Source organism: Lissotriton helveticus, chromosome 7 (genome assembly GCF_964261635.1).
Source record: "Lissotriton helveticus chromosome 7, aLisHel1.1, whole genome shotgun sequence".
Lineage (NCBI taxonomy): Eukaryota > Metazoa > Chordata > Amphibia > Caudata > Salamandridae > Lissotriton > Lissotriton helveticus.
In genome coordinates, this window is record NC_136068.1 from 1,410,589,240 (window position 1) to 1,410,611,425 (window position 22,186).

At 50.3% G+C, this 22,186-nt stretch overlaps 1 protein-coding gene across 2 annotated transcripts in view; it reads right to left on the minus strand.

Annotated features, from left to right (window-relative positions):
- ELAC2 (elaC ribonuclease Z 2) overlaps nt 1–22,186 on the minus strand; it is a 397,407-nt gene that overhangs the window by 117,639 nt on the left and 257,582 nt on the right. For both annotated transcript variants that reach the window (XM_078654722.1, XM_078654723.1), the window contains 2 exons: nt 10,446–10,484; nt 10,233–10,342 (listed from right to left, as the gene is read on the minus strand). In XM_078654722.1, coding sequence (XP_078510848.1) covers nt 10,233–10,342; nt 10,446–10,484 — 149 coding nt within the window. The remainder of the gene's footprint in view (nt 1–10,232; nt 10,343–10,445; nt 10,485–22,186) is intronic.

The following is a 22,186-nucleotide window of genomic DNA, read 5'->3' on the forward strand; positions in this document are numbered from 1 at the left end:
GGGTGGGTGGACAGGAAGCAAGAGTCGCCCGGAGCCGGGCAGTGGCGCCTGGCCACGTTCCTATCTACAGGCGGACCTGTAGCAGGCTTGGACCAAGTGCCCAGAAGAATGTCTGACAATGCCTCATTAAAAGGCAGTAGTCTCTCGGCCGAGCTTGCCTGCGGTTTAAGGACCTCAGTGAGGAGGTTAGTCCTCACGGCAGCGACTGGGATCTCAAAGCCCAAGGCCTTGGCAGCCCACATCAGCACCACACTATAGGCAGCCCCCTCCTCCGTAGGAGGGGAGACAAAACCAGTGTCTGGCTAAGTGTCCAGACCACTGGCCTCCCCAAGCTCACATGTCCAGTCCTGAGAAGACTGACACTACGCGCAAGAGGGTCCTCGGACCCCTCCCAATCCTCCTCGTCACCCATCACCTGGTACTCCGGTTAAAAGGATGGGGCCGGGTCGTAGAAGTAAAAGTGTCCCATCGGTGTCGAGAGCGGCGCCGCTCTGACGTCAGACCCGAAATCGAGGGTAGGACCGGGGACGGCGTCGTCCTGGGACGGCACCTGGGGCGACATCCTAGGGGCCAGCGCCGGCGAGGTCGACCTACGACGACCCGGATCCGGATCCAGCAGGGCCGAAGCACCCGGCCCGCGTGGGGACCCAGTCGGGGCCGCTTGGCCCGAAGGCGCCTCTGAACCAGACGGAGATGCGAGCGACCTCATGGCCAAGAGGAAGGACTCTAAGGATGGATCGACACACTTTTTCCAGACTCCTAAAGAGGCATGGACTTGGCTTGAATCGTATAGAGCTGGTACGGACCGCAGAGGTAGAGGGGACCGGGGAAAGCCGAAGCCTGCCCAGGTGTGCAAATCGCAGCGCCTCCGCAAACGCAACAAACTCCAAAAGACGCTGCAGGACACCCAAATGGCCGCAGACAAACGAGGGGCTCTAGCGGCGACAGCAGTGATAACAGGGTCACAAAAAGGAGGACCATCGGTGGGCTCGGAATCTGAAGTTGAAGGGGAAAAATCACGAATGGAACTCTCAGATGCGGACAGTGCCGGGGGACCGTTGGTCACCCCCAAAACGGCGGATGGGATCTTCAGCGAATGACGCCTCCGGGAATAGACTACTGATGGCTAGCCCCTGGCGGAGTTGCTGTAACCGGTAAACTAAGAGACTGAAGGTACTGTTGCGGACTATTCCATGGGGTCTTGGGCGCGGGGTGGTGGCGTGCCCTGCCTCCTGTGGGCCCTGAACCACCCTCCTGCTGCCCTTAAGGCTATCTGTAGTGGCGACTACAGAGTAACTTTGTGTGTATTGTAGTGGACTTTTGGATGGGGGCTAATAATGTGTTATTCCTGTTCTGGGGGGGGAGGGATGGGGGAGTTTCGTGGGGAGTTGTGTTGGTGGGATTGCGCTGCAATGGTGTGGGCGAACGAGACGCGCAGATGGGGCGGATGAGGGATGATTACAATGGGGACGTTACCTAATCTGAAATGTCTCGCGTGGAACGTCCGTGGCCTCCGAACCATGTCAAGGCGTTATAAGGTGCATGCGTATTTGGTGAGACGTGTGATTCAGATAGCGCTGCTGCAAGAGACACATCTCACCAAACAGGAGTGTAATGCCCTGCAGAAGCGATGGCGTGGTCAGGTATTCGGCACGACCTACTCTGCGTTTGTTAGAGGGGTGTTGATCTGGGTGAGGGCGGGAGTCCCTTTCCAGGCCGCGAACCAGATAGTGGACCCTGATGGTAGGTTTGTGGCGGTGAGGATGTTTGGCCGTGATGTGGTCCTATGCAGTGTTTATGCTCCCAATATAGACCAGGCCCGCTTTTTTGATGGACTGTCTGGTTCCCTGGCACACTTTCTGGTGGGACCGGTGATACTAGGGGGGGACTTTAATTCCATTACAGACGTATGGTTAGACGGATCGCACCCTCCATTGACGGACTCCCCGGTTCGCAGGCTTGCCAAGCAGAGGACGGACTGGCAGGAAAGGTGGGACCCCCTTGATGTGTGGCGGGGGCACCACCCTGACCTTAGGGATTACTCCTTTTTTTCGACAATCCACGAATTGCATGTGCGAATAGATACCATACTATGTAGTGGTCCGATAGCCGCCAAGGTGATGCACACAGAATATCTAACTAGGACCATATACGATCATAACCCTCAATTAGCTTGTGTTCAGTGGCAGCGAGTGAGGTCGGCGGTCCCCACGTGGAGGCTGGGGCCAGAAACATTGGAAGACGAGGTTTTCGGTGCTGCCGTCCGTGAGGGTATTGAGCATTACTTTGGCGAGAATGGGGGAACGGCTACCACTAGATCAGTGGAAAGGGACGCATTCAATATAGTGGTAAGAGGCCTATGTATTGGTAGATTCTCGGGTGAACGGGCAGCGGTCCTGACTGACGTAAGGAAGGCGGAGGGACCATTGAGGGACTTGGAGCAGCAGCGACCGGAGCGACCGACACTACACACACGGCTACAGGAAGCGAGGGAACTAGTTGCAGGAGAAACGGAGAGACTGCGGAGCTATGATAGGTTATACATTACTAAAGTGCATGCGGAAGGGGATAAGGTAGGCACGTTGTTGGCAAGACCAGCGAATCCGGAGCCCAGAGGGAGCCCTATTAAGAGCATACGGGGGTAACGGGAGAGATGGTCTATTCTCTAGCTGCAGTCCTATCACGCTTCTTGAGTTACTATACGACTCTGTATCAAAGTCACCTGGAAGCTGAGGCTTCTGACATAGGGGACTATCTGGCGGGAGTTCAACTTCCGGTGCTAGATGAGGACAGCGCTGAGGACTTGGGCCGCGACATAACGGTGCCTGAGATTAGAGGGGACATGAAGCAGATGGCTAGGAACAAGACGCCGGGAGTGGACGGCCTGCTGATTGAATTTTATGCGAAATACATTGATGTTTTGGCGCCCAGGTTGCTCGAGGTCTATTCCGAGGTGTTGGAGCTAGGGCACTTGCCTCACTCGATGAGAGGCGTTGGTCGTTCCGTTGCTGAAGCCCGGGAGGGAAGGTAACGATGTGACCTCATATAGGCTGTTGTCCATGCTGACAGTGGACTACAAAATTCTGAGTCGCATTCTGGCCACCAGACTGTTGCCACACATGACAACGCTGAGTCATGCGGATCAAGCCGGGTTCATCCCCACTAGAAACACCTCGACTAACATCCACCGCCTTGTTCGAGGGCTAGGGACCCACCTGGACTCGGATCAGATGCCGGCAGTGTTGTCCGTGGATGTCGAAAAAGCTTTTGACAGCCTGGAGTGGGAGTACCTTGATAGGGTGCTGGAGAAGTTTGGCTTAGGAGAACAATTCGGGCGTTGGACGAAAGTTCTCTACTCTTTCGCGACGGCCAGGGTAAGACTGGGATCGGTGATATCCTCTGAATGCCCGGTGTGCAGAGGGACAAGACAGGGATGCTCACTCTCCCCTTTGTTGTTCGCGCTGGCGATAGAACCCCTGGCGGCCCAAGCGCGATCGGGCGTAGCGTATGATGGGATTGTGAGCGGCGGGACCCCGCATTACATTTCGCTATATGCGGACGATCTGCTGATGTTCTTGGAGGACACGGGGACGGCGCTGGAGGGGGCAGTTGCAATGCTGTCGTGTTTTGGGAGGTTGTCAGGCCTTAGGGTCAACTGGGGTAAGACGTGCATTTTTCCGCTGCGCGCGGATATGCCCCGTCCACCCCTGACGGTAGATGTCATCTGGGAAAGGTCGTGCTTCACCTATTTGGGGGTCCGCATATATCATGAGGCTACCGACATGCCGGAGGGGAATATAGGGCGTTGTATAAGGGCCCTGAAAGGATGTATGACCTTCTGGGCATCTCTCCCCCTCTCGGTGCAAGACAGGGTGGCGCTGCTCAAGATGGTGGCTTTGCCCCGATTGCTCTATTATTTTCGCACGTTGCCGATATGGATCCCTCAACGGGTTTTTAAAGAATTGCGGACATGGACTACTGACTTCCTGTGGGGGCATGGGAGGCGTCGAGTAGCCTTGACTACGATGATGAGGCCTAAGGCTGAGGGGGGAATGGCGGTTCCTGATTTCGAATTATACTATCAGGCAGCGCAATTGCAGATTCTCACACAGCATGTCGCAAGAGAATTCAGGGGCCCGGATAGAGACAGAGGGACAGGGATACAGAGACATATCCTATTCTATATTGTCATGCAACAGAAGCTGGAGTTGCGGGACCTGACCGTGGAGGAGAAGACATTACGGCTGTGTTGGCATAGAAGCTTGAAGAGAGCGGGGACGGCGCGCCCATATGCCCCGGAGATCCCTCTGGGGATGCTGACGGCGTTGCCGCATGGCGGGGATTGGTCTCCCTTACTGGACTGGGAGGACTTGGGCCATCATATGATGGGCGACCTATATGTTGATGGTGAGTTGGTGCCCTTCAGAGTACTCCAGGACCAATTTGGCCTCCCTGATGGGAGCTTCCTGTTACACGCAGCCGTGACAGCGGCGGTACGGAAACATTGGAAAACTGGATTATTGGAACCCTGTACAACCATGGCCTGCCAGTATGTTGTAATGGTGGCGGGCATGCTCAAGGCGGTCACATGCCTCCAATCTAGAATGCTGCACGAAGGTCTAGGGCCACTCGCAGTCTTGAAGCAGAAGTGGGAGGAAAGCATAGGGAAACCCATACCGGACGCGACTTGGGGCCATATCCTGAGGAGGATACGGAAGGGGAGCAGGAATGCCCGGTTTCAGCAGGTGCACTTCTTTGCAATACACAGAGCCTACCTGACCCCGGGGAAGATCCGGAGGCATTTCCAGGTGCAAGAAGCAGCATGCCCTAGATGTCTGACACCGGATGTGGAATTGGACCACATGCTGTGGGATTGCCCAAAACTGGGGTCGTATTGGTCGGAGGTGGGGGAGCTCCTTAATGCAGTCACTGATAGACAGGTAGAATACGACATGGCGGCATGTCTGTTGCTCTGGTTCCCTCACACGGCCAAGACAAAAATAACAAGCAAATTCATTGACTTTGCCCTTATTTTGGCCCAGAGAGAAATTACTTGGCATTGGAAATCGAAAGCGGGTCCCTCTACTGGGCGATGGACGAACGAATTGCAGAAATGGGCCCGGAGTGAGAGTGCGGTCAGACTCCGACAAGCCACTCGTGCGGCGAACGAAAAGGGCTTGGAAATGGCGACGGCCTGGGAGGCAATAGTGCAGGCCCTAAAGGACTATTTCATAGAGGACGAGGACTAGTGGAAGGCCAGTATAGGAGGTTCCATGGGATGCGAAGATACATATAAGAGGGTCCCTTAGGTCGCAACAGATCTGATTGTGTGTACGTGAACATGGCCCACACCAGCAGCAGTTGAGGGGGGTGGGACACGGGGAGGGACAGGTGGGGACTGGTACGGATAGCAGAGAGAATCGCTAGACTCATGCCTGGGCCAGTGTGAGGAATATTTATGGGATATGTGCCCGACGATGTGGTTAGATTGGTTGAATGTAGACTGTCAGGAGTCGCCAAGGGGGGCGTCCCATAGGATGACTGAGTGTGATTGAGTTGCGTTAGTAATGCTATTATTCGATATCGGTTGGAATCTGTATTCAGTTAACTGTATTGGGGGGGTGTTGGGAGTTATAGAAAAGCAGATACTAAACAGTATGGTTGACCTGATGTCTCTGTTCGATCTTTTCTTTGCTATCTTTGACGGATTTGTAGCTCCGGGATGTGCGCTAAATGGCTGTGTGCAATTGCATTGTTGATCGGTGACTTACGGTGGTTAGAGGTGTGAAGGTAGAAATAATTCATTGTTTGTTGATAAATCTGCAATAAAAACATATTTAAAAAAAAAAAAAAATGAGGAAGGACTATCTCCTCTGGCGTCGCGTTCTGCCCAGGGACCGGTGGGTATGGAGCAGGCCGCGACGCCTGCGGCTCCGGTGGAGCCACGGTCTCCCGAACCCCCTGGCCGCGTCACTCGAGTCAGAAGAGCGATGGCGCCTCTTAGACTTCATATGCCTCTTACCTGAGGTCTTCGAGCCCGAAGACTGATGACGACTCCCGGAACTGTGGGGACTCCAGCCCTGCGACCGGTCCCTCTACCTCCTTCCGGACCGGGACCTCGAGCGGCGCGGGGCTGACTGCCGGAGCTCGAGTCGCTTGCGGGACCGCTCCCGTCTAGCTTTGGACGTCAGGGCCCGGCAGTCGGAGCAGGACTTGTCGTTGTGGTCGGGGCCCAAACAGTGAAGGCACCAGCGATGGGGGTCGGTAACCGACATCAGTCGGCTGCAAGCGACGCAGGGTTTGTACCCGGGCATCCCTACCGGCACCGTCGGAGTAGAGAGACTTCGAAAGATGATCAAAAAGGATCGAAAAAGTTAATCAAAAATTGACTAGGGTACAACTTTTTCCGGATCGGCAGATGCTGGCGCGGAAAAAAAGAAGAACAGACGTCAGCGCGCGAGCGCGGCGTCTAAGTACTCCTCTGACGTCATCCCGGCGCCAACGACGGACGCGGAGCCGCAGACGACGCCTACCGACGCGCAAGGGTACTGCTACGCAAAAGTTTCCGGATCCAGTCTGACGCCTGGGGATATTCTAAGGTAAGGAATCTAATACTAACCTGTTTCTTTCAGATCATGCGCTTCCCAAGGTGATCCAGCTTCTTGGATTCCTTATCTGGAGGAGCAGAAGGGAATGTGCCCTTTAAAGAAGAGGCTCGGTACACCAAGCTCTCGGGGAAGGGTGTTGAGTGAGGAAAAGTGGGTCGCCAGGGGCCATGCGGGGCAATTGTCCTTTCCACAGGAGCCCCCGTGCTGGGCTTGGTTCAGGTGCCCAGGAGGACATCAGGGAGGGCTTTGTTGATGGGCACGAGGGGTTCAGAGGAGGTTGCTGAAGGATGAAGCACCTCTGTCAGGAGGTTAGTCTTGACTGCCGCTGAAGGGAGGTCCAGGCCCAAGTCTTCAGCCGCCCTTCGCACCACCAAAGTGTAGGATGACTCCCTCCTCCGTAGCCATGGTAGTGGGAGAAAGCATGCCAATGTCTGGAGAAGTGTCCTGGCCACTGGCGTCATCCAGGTCCTTTCAGCAGTCTGGTTCTTCTAGCTAATCTGCTAAACAGTCCACATCACCGCATTCTGGGTGGCAGGGAAATATCAGGGATTAACAGAAGAACAAAAGTACCCGCTGGCGTCTGATCAGATGTCGACTGATGTCGGTACAGGTCCATCTCGGGGGCAAGTATGGGGACAGCACCGGCCAGGGGCATGGCTGGCGCCGGGGAAATCCCGTCGGGACCTGCGCATGGGAAGGTCAAGTAAGATCGGTCCGGATCAGCAAGGGCCTGCCAGAATCGACAGCCCACGACCCCTGACTGGCTCTGAAGGGCCCAAAGACACACCGGTGGAGTCAGGCTACCAAAAACTAGGTGGAGGGCCTCATAAAATTTAAGAAGTTGGGCAGAGGACGCTCAGGCTTCCAGAAACAGGGGGTGGCGCGGAGTAGTCCCTGAAGTCGGCACCTGAGACGAAGCCTTAGAGCGATGAAGCTTTGGGTCCCACGTAGCGTCAGTCGACTGCTTCTTAGCCTCCTTCTTGGACTTACCCGAAGACCTCAAGGACTTGGAGTGCAATGAGGTGTGGTGGCTCCGCGAGCAGTCTCAAAACCTTTCTCTCGAACAAGACCAGGAACAACGCAGAGCCGACCACCGAGCCTGCAATAACATTCGAGACCGCTCCTGCAAAACTTTGGATTCATGGCCCTGCAGTTGGAGCATGACTTCGGGCACTGGTCGTGCTCCAGACACCAAAGAAACACCAGGAGTCGAAGACTCAAAAAAGAAGTCGCCAAAACCTCAAAAAAGGTTAGTCAAAAAACGGCCAGGGGTAGCTCTGTCCAGATCTGCGCTAGGCTGATGCAGACAAAAAAAAGAACCAACGTCAGCAAGCAGGGGCGGCGTCATCCCGGCGACCAAGACGCCGCCGACGGACTCGACACACGCCACCTACTAATGAGCAGGGGTCCTGGTAAAAAAAAATTCTCCGGATCCAGATGGACGCGTGGAGGTAATTCTAAGGTAAGGAATCAATAACTAACTGTCTCTTTCAGATACCTTTTTTTTAAGGAAATGGCAGATTGGGAAATGCAAGGAGGTTATGGAGTACTTACAGCTCTTACAATCTTATGCCGTTTGTCAAACCATCTTTGAATTTTTAATTGCAGCAACTCAAAGGAAGAAGGTGGGGAAATTAATTGTTTAACATATGTATGGTTATCTTCTGTACATGTACTGGTTTATGATATATGTATCTAGGGAAAGAACAAACTCCACTGACTGTCTTTGAACGCACTGGGCCATTTAATTTTATATTTGGATTTTTAAACCATTTTTTTAATTTGTTGAATTTTAATGATTTTATTACTGGCTTTTCCTGTAGTTTATCCTTTTGCCTTTTATAGTTTAATATAAACCAAATAAACATTCTTTGAACTGGATATGCAAGATGAAGTGACCGCCACATGGATAGAATTATCGCCTGGGTCGACTACTGTGCTATTTGCATGTAAACCACTTTCTATACGGATAGAGAGAAGACTAATGACCATCGTCCTGTGAGAACAAGGTCTCAATGCTAATGGCTGCTGCTCACGGAGACCAATTGAGAGGGTACTCACTGACACAATTGTGAAGACACCAATAAAAATTAAATATGGTTTAAAAATTATTTCTAGAGCAATATACAGGTGCTAGTATTATGCAGTGTAAAACCCTTGCGGAATGTACACATTCATAAGTAGAGTGCATGGTGAGGGTGTCCGGTTGTTTTTCAATAGTTCAGCTTGTAACCTCACAAGCTAGGTTTATAATCGGCGTTTATTCATTCTGTCCTTCATGTTGGAAGCCTCATCACGGTCATTCTAGGATAATGAATATTGCAGATCTTCTAATATTTTCTTTGATTATAATAATTGACTATATGTAGGATTACTCTCCTCAATGTAACTAATGACGCAGGTGCTGATGGTATGATAATTAAAATTCACAAAATTTTAAAAACAAGTTAAAAAAAACTAAGTAGAGTACATAAAATTTTATTATACTCAAGTACAAAAACAACAGTTGATGCACAGAATGCAGAACAATGTCATACATTTACCCCAGTACAGAGATCTGGACCTAAATCCATCGTTTTTTTTATCACCATGCCATTCCAGTTTGAACTCAACCATATGCAAATCAGTCTTGACCCTGTGCCCCATGGGAACAGTCCAGCCCGAACTGCCAAGCCAGGTCCTCACTGGACTGGAAGCAAGCATCCAAGGACCGGTTTCGGGCTTTCAGCCCTCATCAGCCTGGATAGCTTGATTCCAGTGGCATGGAGAGCCACTGGAGTCAAGTATCCTGGCTGAAGACGGCTGATAGCCAGAAACCGGTCCTAGGATGCTTGATTCCGGTCCAAGGAAGACATGGTTTGGCAGTTCGGGTTGGACTGTTCCATGAGGCACAAGGTCAAGACTGATTTGCATATGGCCATGTCTGAACTGGGGTGGCTTGGTGAGCAAAAGAACGATGGATTAAACCCAGATCTGTGAATGGGGGTGAATTATTTGCCATTGTGCAACATTCCGTCCAATATCTTGTGTGTTTTGGTGTTTAAGAACACATTCATGTTGAGATAACATTGGCTGCTTTTGGTGCTTGCTGATGTAGCATTTATAAAACGTACATTTTAGCACAATGTTTTTAGAGGCTAGAAGGGCACAATATTACTAATTATTGGTTATTGATGGTTACTGATCTGAATTACTTTTTCAGGGTGACAGTAATGCCATGGCTTGCATAGGGCTGTGTATGTTTCGTAGTGGCCTATAACATGGGGTTAGCAGAACCAGTTTTACTTAGAGTCAAATGCTGCATTATTTATGAAAGAATGGGAGCAGAGAAAATTGTTGTCAGTAAAGGTAAAGAGAGTAGATGAAGAGAAGAGGTGGAGAAGATAGCATACAGGGTAGCATATCACTGAGATGGGTGTTCGACGGCACAGCTGGGTATTAGTTGTTTAGAGAGGTCTTAGGAGGCAGTGTTTGAAATTTGAAGGTGAAGTGAAAAGATTGAAAATAACGTACTATTTATATTGATTTTTAAGTGGAGTATAACATTTGTAAGCCAATGCTACATAAATGAAGTTCAGGTATGAACATTGAGAGATCACCATTTAGAGATCATATGTTACTCACTTGTAATGGTGAAGGATATGCTGACAATGATCGTTGTACTGGTTCAACCATGTTACAATCTGTAAAGGCGTAATTAGCAGTACGGGGCTGAAAGGCTTCCCAAGTGTTTTCTAAAAGAGAAGGACACTTTTCAGCAATATTAATGGATCAGAAATCATCAACTTCAAAAACAAATGTGCAAAATATATAGAACATGAAGAAAAAATTACTTACAAATGCCTTCTCTCGTTCAAGCAGCACATTCAATAAACCCTGGAATTAAAGAATGGACACTAAATACCGTAGTTCATGGTTTTTTTAACCATAAAACTGATATGCCAAAAGCACCACCACATTTTCAAACAAACAAAGTTTTTTTCATCTGTCACCTTATTTTAAAAAATAGACTTACTATGCTTGAAAGTGCCTGAACTGGCAATAGCGTATAAGTGTGTTGCTATCAACAATGCAGCATAGAAGGAAAAGCGAGTGCCAGAATACAAAGCGACCACTGATGATTTTTGACTGGATTGCACATACTAACAAATATAAAGCAACTGAAAAATACCAGACAAATGTTCGAAGAGGGCATTCACAGGAAATAGACGACTCACATTATCTTTTCAGTAATGCAGGTTCTTCACATAAGATATAATTAGTCCATGGATTCGCATTCTGAATTTCCTGTCCTAAGTAGTAATAATAATACCATTTACTGTACTTACATGAAAGCAGCAGCATATATGCCCACCTCTGCCATACATCACAAAAGCAGATGAAGAATTATTCATTTCAGTCTTGGTCACCTTGATGAAACAAATACACCAGCTTGAGAATTTGTTAGCCAGTTGCACCTATTCCCGAGGAAATCTATAACTGAAGCCTTCATTCCCCTTTTTGTCAGTGGAACCTTACAGTTAATACAACGAGAAGCAGCAAAGAACTTGAAAAGTAGGGAATGGACACCTCTATTAGGGACAATTAAATGGTGTGCAGAAATCATGTTTGCAAGTTTAAAAATCTGCAAATACATAATCTAAATAATGAAACTGTTCGGTCGAGTCTGCATCAAACTAACCTCTAATTCAACAATGGAGCAGAGACGTAACTCTAAACGTTCATGCTTTTAGTCCATAAGTCGTCTCTCCAATACAGAGAACTATCACTACCACACAACCGGGATGATGTTTCTCAGATTGTGCAAATATACACTTGTTAGAAATGGGGGTCTCTAGTTGGCAATGGTTGGTGCCAATGTCCAAATAGGGACCCTTCTTCCTAGGTCAGGGCAGGTGGGCTACCTCCTTTGATAACCCCTGCTCAACCCTGTGGTAACGTAGCACGAGCAGTTAGGCCCATCTCAGAGGCAGTGTGTGAAGCATTTATGACCATGCACAATAAGGCAGTAACGACACCACAAAAGGACACAACTCAAGTAGGTATAGAAAAATAGTATCTTTATCTAAGGTTTAACACAAGACTCTCAAAGCGGTTTAACCAGCCACAATGCACGTAAATCAGTATGGACTTAAAAAGGCAATAATGAATTCACCAGAACGTGGCACTGACTGAGTTCAAGGTCTGGGTCTACCTGACCCGTTGTGCACCAGATACCTGCCGTTGGACGGGGATACAGAACACAGCTTCTCGAAGAAGCGGAGACGGTGAAAGGCAGACTCCCAGCGACCACAACTCTTGACTGCAGTGGTCCGCAACGTGCACCCACAATGATTCGAGCACTCACAAACAGGAGGGCTCGCAGCAGCACGTGGCCGCGGCAGCCCAGGCTGGTGGTGGCGATAACTCGTCGTGCAGCTCCGTGGTGGGCTCACAGCGGCAGCAGCTCTCTTAGCTGCAATGGCCCACTGGACGACTCACCATGATGCAACGTTGGCAAAGGTGCGGGCACTCAGCGGCAGCAGCTCCATTAGCTGCGGCAGCCCACAGGACAAATCACGGTGATGCAAAGTTGGCAAAGGTGCGGGCACTCAGCGGCAGCAGCTCTTAGCTGCGGCGGCCCAAAGGACAAATCAGGATAAGGCATAGCTGGCAAATGAGCAGGCACTCAGCAGCAGCAGCTCTCTCTTAACTGCGGCGGCCCACACAGATTCAGCGAAGGTTCAAATTAAGGCGGGCTCTCAGCGGCGGCTGCTCTTAGCTGCGGCAGCCCACACAGAGTTAACAAGGGTTACCAGTCCGTGTTCCTCACAGTAGAACTAGAGGCTCCGGATTACTGGGAGGCCTCACCTGCAAGTAGAATCCCTCATACAGGAATTAAGAAGGCTGACTGGGTGAAGTCTAATGTCCGTGAGACTTCAGCAGGAGGCGCTCTCAATTCAGGCCCTCGGGTAGTTTCTTCAGCAAGCTTGGTGAAAGTTTCAAAGTCCTTTCCTCTGTTCACTCGGACAGAGTTTCGTCTTGACATCCAGAAAGAACACACCTGCAAAGGTTTCAGCACAGCGTTCTATACCTAAAAAGTCTTTGTTCTCTAAAGCCACAAATTACTGAATCAAGCCAGAACCACTTTGGTGGGGTCGGGGAGCACTTGGTTTACGAGGCGACATCCTGCCCTTTGAGAATCAGGGGGTCTGCTATCAGACGCACAGTGGGAGGTGGAGCCATCATTCACCTAGCCAGGCATGGCCCTGCTCAGATCAAAGAGTCACCCCTCCCCATGCTCTGAATGCCGATCTCTCTCTCTAGCCCAGTCTGACCCAACTAGCCCTGCTGACGGCCAATATACATACTAGCAAGGCCTACAGGAATGCTTAGGCAAGAAAATACCTTATTTCTAGAGGAGGCATTTTCGAACACGGGATATGCAAATGATCCTTACTAAAAGATGCATCTCTATGTCCGGAGCTTAAACATACAAAATTCGAATTTCCTCTCAGGTTCATGGGGGCAGGTAGGATTATGGAATGTAATACTCAGCCTGCCCATTCTGGCCTATGAGAACAGATAGCCTCACAATAGTAAACAGTGAAAAGGAGGGTAACTCGCTATTAGAACATGCTACACAGACATACATTAAAAGCTGCTTTAGTGGGTAGCGCAAATCACTAAAACTTTTTAAAAAGCTCCAAAAATTTAAGATATACCAATAAAGGTAGAGCTCAATGCTCCAGGGTCCTGCTAGCAGGAGCTGGAAAAAAGACCTGAAAGTAACCTGCCTTTGGCTGTGCATCATGGGATACCAAGGGTCTCTGGAGGGTTCCTTAAAGGCACGGTATCCCTTTTCCAGACACATAATGGCAGCCTATGGGGCTTGTCTAGCCAACCCTTCCTCTCTATCATGACAAAGGATTTTTGAGAAGGGGAGTTTCTCTATGTGTGAAACTCTGTAAAATGTGTAAATTCCTATATTATTTAGCTATCCTTTTTCACTTCAGGATGAAGTGCTGGCCAATGTAGCCTTGTTAATGTCAGGCTGCATTATTTGACTTTCATTTTCTCTTAAGGACTGCAGAAGAGGACAACTTAAGAGACTATTTTGATTGCTCCGGGGTCCAGGCACATGGGCGGAACTATTCACAGATTATGACTATACACAGATCCCCTACTACAGAATATCCTCTTAGAACTGAAGTATCCCCCCTCCCCCACACAGAGCAGGCAGCAGTGCATCTTCAAGGAACCAGGCCTCTAGGGGAGATGGAGGACAGGAGGGAGGAGAGAAAACAGACTAGAGCTAGCCAAGATGGAGAAGTAACTTGCTTTGGCTGATAAGAGACAGGTTCTAGAGGAGAAGACACTAGCGATGGAGGAGAGGTAGATGTCCAGCTCTGAGAGGCTGAGCTCTTAGGACATTATACCCTGCAAATGGTGTCCAGCAACTTGATGGTGGCAGCATACCTGCAGTATCTGCTACAGAAGCAAGAGTCGGAATCCCAAAGGATTTGGTGCCCAGCTATATGGTGGGGGATGACAGACAAGTGGTTCGCAGTCTATATGATGGCTCCAAGAGTGGAAAAGGTCCCAGAGGAGTTCTGAGGTGGTAGACTTTGGATGTACATGCTCACCATCGGGAAGGATACACTTCTCACACTATAGGCAGAAAACCAGACATGCTACACTGCATGTTTGGTGAGAGATGACACTTTCCGAATCATGGTGGAAGAATACTGAATCCATGCCAGAAGAACACAGCTGCAAAATAAGCTCCTGGATGAAGGGCACTCTGCCCGAAATGCATTGGAGCAATTGTGTATAAATTCTACATATACAACAACGATGCATAAATGTGTATTTGGAATGAAATATAATTCTATTACAGAATAAAAATGGATTGAACAAGCATCTTCTGAACTTCTATTGAAAACCAATATACCTTGATTAATGAACTAAAGGAGTCTTTTCTAAAGAACCAAAGGTGTGCCTTAGCAAGGGATCCTTCCAACATTTGGAAGCACATTTCTGACATTGCAATGAAGGCCATCTTGGTTTGTAAGTTTGGGCTGAGACTTGAGAATGAATATGCTACTTACCAGTATGCATCTGTTCTTGGCATGTAGGGCTGCTAACATTCATATCTTAGCATTAGATCGCCGCCTAGTGTTGGGTCCGGATGATCGCACATTGTTGTCCTGGAAGAGTCTTCGAAGTATCCTGAGATAGGTGGCTCCTCCCCTGGACTACAGTGCGCATGGGCATCGGCTCCATCCCCAGATTGTTTTTCGCCATTGTGGCAGAAGATGGAGTGAAAAGTGTAAAGGATGTCCATGCTAATGATTGAATACAATAGTATATCTGCAGCTGCGACAGGCACCGGGGAGGAGGGTGGACGATATGAATGTTAGCAGCCCTACATGCCAAGAACAGATGCATACTGGTAAGTAGCATATTCAGTTCGAGGCATGTGGGCTGCTAAATTCATATCTTAGCATAGAATACATAGCAGTCCCTCCATCAGCGGCGGCTGCCCGTGCCAGCTGCAGAAACCTGAAAAAGTGTCTTGAGAACAGCCTGTCCTACAGCAGCTTGCTGCTTGGAATGCACATCAACACAGTAGTGTTTTGTAAAGGTATGTGGGGTAACCCACGTGGCTGCTCTGCAAATGTCTTCTAAAGGAATGTTCCCCAGGAAAGCCATGGATGCCCCCAATTTGCGTGTGGAGTGCGCCCTTGGGGGTATCGTTAAAGTGCGCTTGGCCTTTTGATAACAGATTTGGATGCACTTAACAATCCACCTGGCTATTCCTGCTTTGGAAATAGGGTTGCCTTTGTGCTGTGGTGAGAAGGCAACAAAAAGTTGTTTTTTTTCCTAAAGTGTTGTGTTCTGTCTATGTAGTACATCAACGCCCCCCGTACGTCTAACGTATGGAGCATTCTTTCCGCTACCGTTTGTGGGTTTTGGAAGAATGCCGGCAAGTCAATAGTTTGGTTGAGATGAAACTGTGACACCACCTTCGGAAGGAATATGGGGTTAGTACGTAGCACTACCCTATTTGGATGAATCTGAATGAATGGCTCTTGGATTGTGAGCGCTTGTATCTCACTAACACGCCTCAGTGACGTAATAGCAATGAGGAAAGCTACTTTCCACGTTAGGAACTGGAGTTCACACGAGTGCAGTGGCTCAAAGGGTGGTCCCATCAGTCTGGTGAGGACCACATTGAGGTTCCACACCGGAGCTGGCGGTGTTCTTGGGGGAATGACTCGTTTCAGACCTTCAAGGAAAGCTTTAATGGCAGGCACCCTGAAGACAGAGAGATGCTGCCTATTCTGAAGATAAGCTGCGATGGCGGATAGATGTATCCGAATAGAAGTGAACGCTAGATTGCACTTGTAAAGATGTAGCAGATAGCAAATGATGTTAGGGATAGATGCATCTAGCGGGTTGATGTCATTGGCTGTACAGTAAATGACAAAACGCTTCCATTTTGCAGCATAGCATGCTCTGGTAGTAGGCTTCCTTGCCTCCTTGATGATGTCCATGTATTCTGGAGGTAGGTGGAGGTATCCAAACTCTAGGACTTCAGGAGCCAGATCGCCAGGTTGAGCTGTTGCGGATCTGGATGCTGAATGTCTCCATGGTTCTGCGTCAAAAGTCTGGCCGTGAGGCGCAGTCTTTGATGCGGCACCACTGAGAGTTCGAGGAACGTGGTGTACCATGCTTGGCGCGCCCACGTTGGAGCAACCAGGATGAGAGTCATCGAGTGCTGCCTTAGCTTTCTTGCCACCAGCGGTATCAGAGGGGCTGGCGGAAAAGCGTACGCAAATTTGCCTGACCAGTTCATCCATATCGCATTCCCCTGCGACTGTGGGTGAGGGAACCTGGCGGCAAAGTGTTGGCATTTTGCGTTTTCTTTTGTTGCAAACAGGTCTATCTCCGGATGACCCCACTGCTGGAAGTACGGGTGGAGTACAGATGGGTGTAACTCCCACTCGTGCATTTGATGGCTGTATCTGCTGAGCAGATCCGCCATCTGATTGTCCTTGCCCGGGAGGTGTTCTGCCATGAGGAAGATGTTCCTCTGAATGGCCCACCGCCACATGCCCTGAACCAGATGAGACAGCTGTGGCGAGTGGGTGCCCCCCTGCTTTTGAATGTAGTACATCGCGGTCATGTTGTCCGTCCGGACTAACACTACCTTGTTGCACAGATGTACAATGAAGGACTTGAGCGCCATGAAGATTGCCATCAGTTCCAGATAGTTGATGTGCATCTTCTGTTGCTGCGTCGTCCATAGTCCCTGCACTGTGTAAGTGAGCAGATGAGCTCCCCATCCCTGGAGAGATGCGTCCGTTGTCAGGGTAATCTGTGGCACTGGCTCCTGGAACAGTCGGCCCTTGCAAAGGTTGTGTGGAGTCCACCAATGCAGAGAGTCGTATGCCCGACTGGTAACCAACACTAGGTCTGTTAATTGGCCTTGAGCCTGTGTCCACTGATTTGCTAAGCACTCCTGGAGCGGGCGCATATGCAACCGTGCGTGAGGGACTATGAAGATGCAGGAGGCCATCATGCCTATCAACTGCATGAACACTCTCGCTGGAAGTGAGTGTTGTGGTCTGAACTTCTGGATCAGAGACTGCATGCTGTCTATCCTGACTTGGTTTGGTTGAGCCATGGCCGTCAGGGTATTGATCGTCGCACCTAGAAACTGCCGGACATGTGCCGGCTGAAGATGCGACTTTGGGTAGTTCAACGAGAAACCTAGATCGTGAAGGAGGTGAATGGTAGTCGACATGTCCGCGGCGCACCGTTGTTCCGACTTGGCTTGAACGAGCCAGTCGTCCAGGTAGGGGTAGACATGTATGTTCTGCCTCCTGAGGTGCGCTGCTACTGTCGCCAGACACTTGGTAAACACTCTTGGGGCTGTGGGCTGTGGTCAGGACCTTGGGTAGGACCTTGAACTGATAATGCCTGCCTTGGATAGTGAACCTGAGGTATCTTCTGTGGGACGGGTGTAGTGGTATGTGGAAATAAGCATCCTTGAGGTCTAAGGTTGCTAAGAAGTCCCCTTGGTTTAACAAGGGAAGAATCTGTTGCAGTGTGAGCATATGGAAATGTTCTGACAGTATATACAGGTTGAGGGGACGTAGATCTAGAATGGGTCTGAGAGATCCGTCCTTCTTCGGAATAAGGAAGTACAGGGAATATACCCCTGTGCCTTCCTCCTCTACTGGCACAAGCTCGATTGCGCCTTTTTGCAGCATCACCACTACTTCCTGCTGCAATAAGTGCAAGTGCTCTGCGGACATAGGCCGTTGCCTTGGTGGGATGTTGGGTGGAGTGGATTTTAACTCTAGACAATAACCGTACTGGACAAGTTGTCGCACCCACCTGTCTGTGGTGATGTTTCTCCAGACGGGCAGGAACTGCTGTAGTCTCCCCCCGACAGGTGTTAAGTGGTCGGGGGGCAGTGACAGAGAGTCACTGTTTGCTTGGGGCAGAGGAGCGGGAGTTGTTGTTCCCTCTGCCACGTCCTCTGGTGCTGTTTCCTCGGTAACCCCCCTTGTTCTGTTTGGGGTACGAGGATTGTGCTCCACCTCTAGAGAATTGTGATTGTTGACCCATCTGTCCTCTGGTAACTCCACGTGCACCTGAGCGACGAAAATTGTTGCCACGAAACTGTTGTGATTGTAGGGCCCCCATAGACTTAGCAGTTTCGGTGTCTTTCTTAATTTTTTCTAGGGTGGTGTCCACATCTGGACCAAACAGTCTATCAGGATTGACTGGCTGATTAAGAATGGTTGTCTGAATGTCAGGTTTAAACCCCGATATGCGGAGCCACGCCTGTCGTCTCAGCATGACGCTAGTGTTAATGGCCCTAGCTGCTGTGTCTGCGGCATCAAGTGCACACTTTATGGCTGCGTTGGAGATTAGTTTTCCCTCTTCTATAAGCAGTTTGGTGCCCTCTTGAAACTGCGAAGGCAGGTGTTCTAAAACCCGCTCTAGGGTGTCGTAATGCGCCCTATCATAACGTGCCAAGAGTGCCTGTGTATTTGCAATACACCAAAAATTGGCAGCCTGTGCAGCTACCCTTTTGCCTCCTGCCTCTAGCACCTTGGACTCCTTATCTGGGGGAGGAGCTTCACCCGTTGTTTGGGAGTTGGCCCTTTTGCGGGCTTTTGCGACCACCAGGGAGTCAAGCGGCAACTGTCCCCGAATGTATGCAGGGTCTGCAGGTGCTGGTCTGTACTTCTTTTCGATACGTGGATTGACCACTCCCGCCCTGGTAGGTTCCTTAAAGATGTCCGCAGCATGTTTGAGGACCCCTTTGAGCATAGGCAGTGTCTTTACTGTCCTTTCAGAGACTGAAAAAGTGTCAAATAGAAAGTCTTCTTCTACTGGGTCAGCATGCATGTCCACATCATGATTAGCAGCTGCCCTTTCAATGAGTGCATGAAAACCTGCAGAATCTTCTGTTGGGGATGCACGTGCAGTGAAAGGCTGTGGGTCTTGCCCCACATCTTGGGTGCCTTGGTCACCAATGTCATCATATGAATCCGGCTGTGCATCTGGTTCATTGATGGGGAAAGTGTATTGGTCATCTTCAACATATCCCTCACCCTCAGAGTGTTCTGGGGAAGGAGTTGGGCTCCTTCTTGGAGGAGGCTGGATAGGTTCCATGAGGCCTGAAGCGTCTTGAGGAAGCCTTTTTTTCTTCAGGGGGATGACATAGGAGTCCACTGGCTGTGAAGTGATCCTCCTCTTGTAAAGGGTCAATTTGCCCGTGTCTGCGTCGATAAAACGCTCAGAATCCTCTTCAGAGTCGAGTACCCGACTTGAAAGTGCCCCTGCCGTCGAAGAATCCGACTTCTTTGGCGTCGATTTTGTTGAAAAGGCCTTCGGCGTCTCTTTTGGCGGCAGAAGGAAGAGAAGTTTACCCGCAGGCTTCACCGGAATGTCCATCGGCTTCTGTGGCGATGGCATCGGAGCCGGTGTAGCAGAGGCCTTCTCCCTGATTCTCTGTAGTGAAGAGGCGATGGGGGACGCGTCACTTACAGTGGCCTTTGGCGCCGACGAGGAGGTCTTTACCTTGCCCTCGGATCCGACGTCCTGTCGGCCCTTCTGAGTTTTGGACGATGATGCCGCAGCCGCCGACCCAGAGTCCTTGGACCGATGCGCAGATGTGCCAGTCTTCGATCCGTGTGATTTTGTCGGCTCCGTCTCCACCACGCGTCCGACTAACGGAGTCCCAGTCGGAACCGGAGCCATGTCGCTGGCTTTGGCGTGCTTTGACGGCGTCGCAGCGGTTGACCCGTGCCGACCACCCTTCTTAGAGGATCCCTCCTCTGGCGCCGATTTCGACCCTGTGGAATCGACAGATTTCTTCGACTTTTGTGGACCGGAGGTCGACGCAGTCGATGAAGCAGCGGGTGTAGTCGTTTTTGGTGGTACGGCCGCCATCTTAGGGTCGCTCGAATCGATAAGTTTCGGTTTCGTTTTCGGGTCGGCCATTTTAGGTGTAGTCGATACCGTAGGTTTCAGTTTCGGTTTCGATACGGGCTGCGCAGCAAGTACGTCCGTGGCCGGGCCTGAAGGCGGGGCCGTGGCTTGCGGTACGGGGTCTTGGGTAAGGCCGACAGGCGATCCCGTGACCCGATCTTGATCTTCGTAACCTTCGGGGCATAGCTCGTCCCCTGAGCTATCTTCCGCGGCCCCATAAATCTCTTCGACGTCCCCTACCTCGTCGACGTATTCAAGGCCTTGACCCACGACTCCGTCGTCGTCTTCCGGATCTGCCTCGACCTCCGTCTCGGGCGGGGAGATTTGAAGATGATGGCTCTGGTCCTCCTCTTCTTGGTCGCCGAAGATGTTTTCTGGATCCGTGGCCGCTTGTCTGGCCTCAATGCGCACCGCGCGCCGAAGCTTGAGTGTCTTCTTTGACCTGAATCTTGCGCAGGCCCTGCAGTTGTCTTCGTTATGGTCTGGTGAAAGGCATTTGTTACAGACCGGGTGCACGTCGATATGTGGGTATTTGGACCCACAGAGCGGACAGTACTTAAACGGACTCCGCTCCATGCTGGAAAGTTGCGTCGTGTCGCGATGAGAAGGCCTCGATGTCCGAAGAGTGCAAGCACTCCGTTGATTCCGACTCCAAGAGATGGAAGAACTCAAGACCGTGCGCAAACAATACCGACGCAAAGAATACAAGGCTTTTTGGCCGTAAAAAGTTAGTTTTTCTCGGTTCCGACAGAGAAACGTCGAGACCGCATCCGAACCCAATGGCGGAAAAAAACAATCTGGGGATGGAGCCGATGCCCATGCGCACTGTAGTCCAGGGGAGGAGCCACCTATCTCAGGATACTTCGAAGACTCTTCCAGGACAACAATGTGCGATCATCCGGACCCAACACTAGGCGGCGATCTAATGCTAAGATATGAATTTAGCAGCCCACATGCCTCGAACATAGCGACATAAGTTCAGGGCAAGTCACAAGATCACAGAAATGGACCCGAACACTCCAGGGCAGGTTACGAGTAACTACTGGTGGTACAGTGGTACTTTTGCCCCTGGCTCCCTACAAACCTAAGTCTCGAAGGAGTACTCCCAGAAACCGACCATAAATAACTGAACGCAACATGGCCCTTTTCTCCCATAGGAAAGCATTGCTGCATAAAGACACACTTAAGTAAATATTTTACTTACCTGTTATAGGACTTTGCACTTTTCCCAGAAATTTTTCGTTTTTTATTCCTTTAATTTAGGATGTCCCCATTGTAACAAAAGTGTATAGGCCCTGTGTAATGTTAAATTAATGTTAAGGTGCAGGTGCCCTCTTCCCCTAACATGGCTGCCACTGACCCCTGCTACTGCAGCGCGGTCTTTGTGGGCGCATTCTAGTGGCCAGGAGCTGGCTAGAACCCTCCAAACAATGTATCAATACTAGCCTGCCAGCCTGCCCATAGCCAGAATGGTGGAACCTCCTAGAACCTCCTGGAACAGGTGAGGTGACACCAACTGCCACTGCCAACTGTCAACTGGCACTAAATAAGGAAAGGGAGGAAAACTTTCCTGTCAGACTGAGGGAGCACAGACCTGGGGGAGAACCTACGCAGGAGCTTTAGGCGGTGGGGGCCTAGACGGGGACCTATGACACTGGTAGAGACAGGGCCTAGGTGCTGCTTATCAAGTGTTGAGGTATCCTGAATTTGCCCCCACTGACCTGGCCCGGCGGAAGGGGAACCCCAGGTCTGCTTGAAGGGAACTGGCTGAGGAGACTTGATATCAACCATCAACTTCAACATTCCCCCCCCTTCAAGGAACCCAGAGACTGCAATTTACAAGGGCGCAAGAAATATAAAGCGCCAAGAAGAAACCAAATCACCACAGGACTTTTGAGAAATCAACCAGGTATTGGCGCTGTAACACTCCCTGCGCTCCCTGACGCCACCTGGGATCCCTTTTTAGGTCTCGCCTGTCGATGCGCATGCGCATCGAGCAAGCGAGACTATAGGGGCTCATCCAGACTTTATCTAACTTGCAAGGAATCGTGGCGATTCCTTGCAGTGCCCGTGACTTTTAA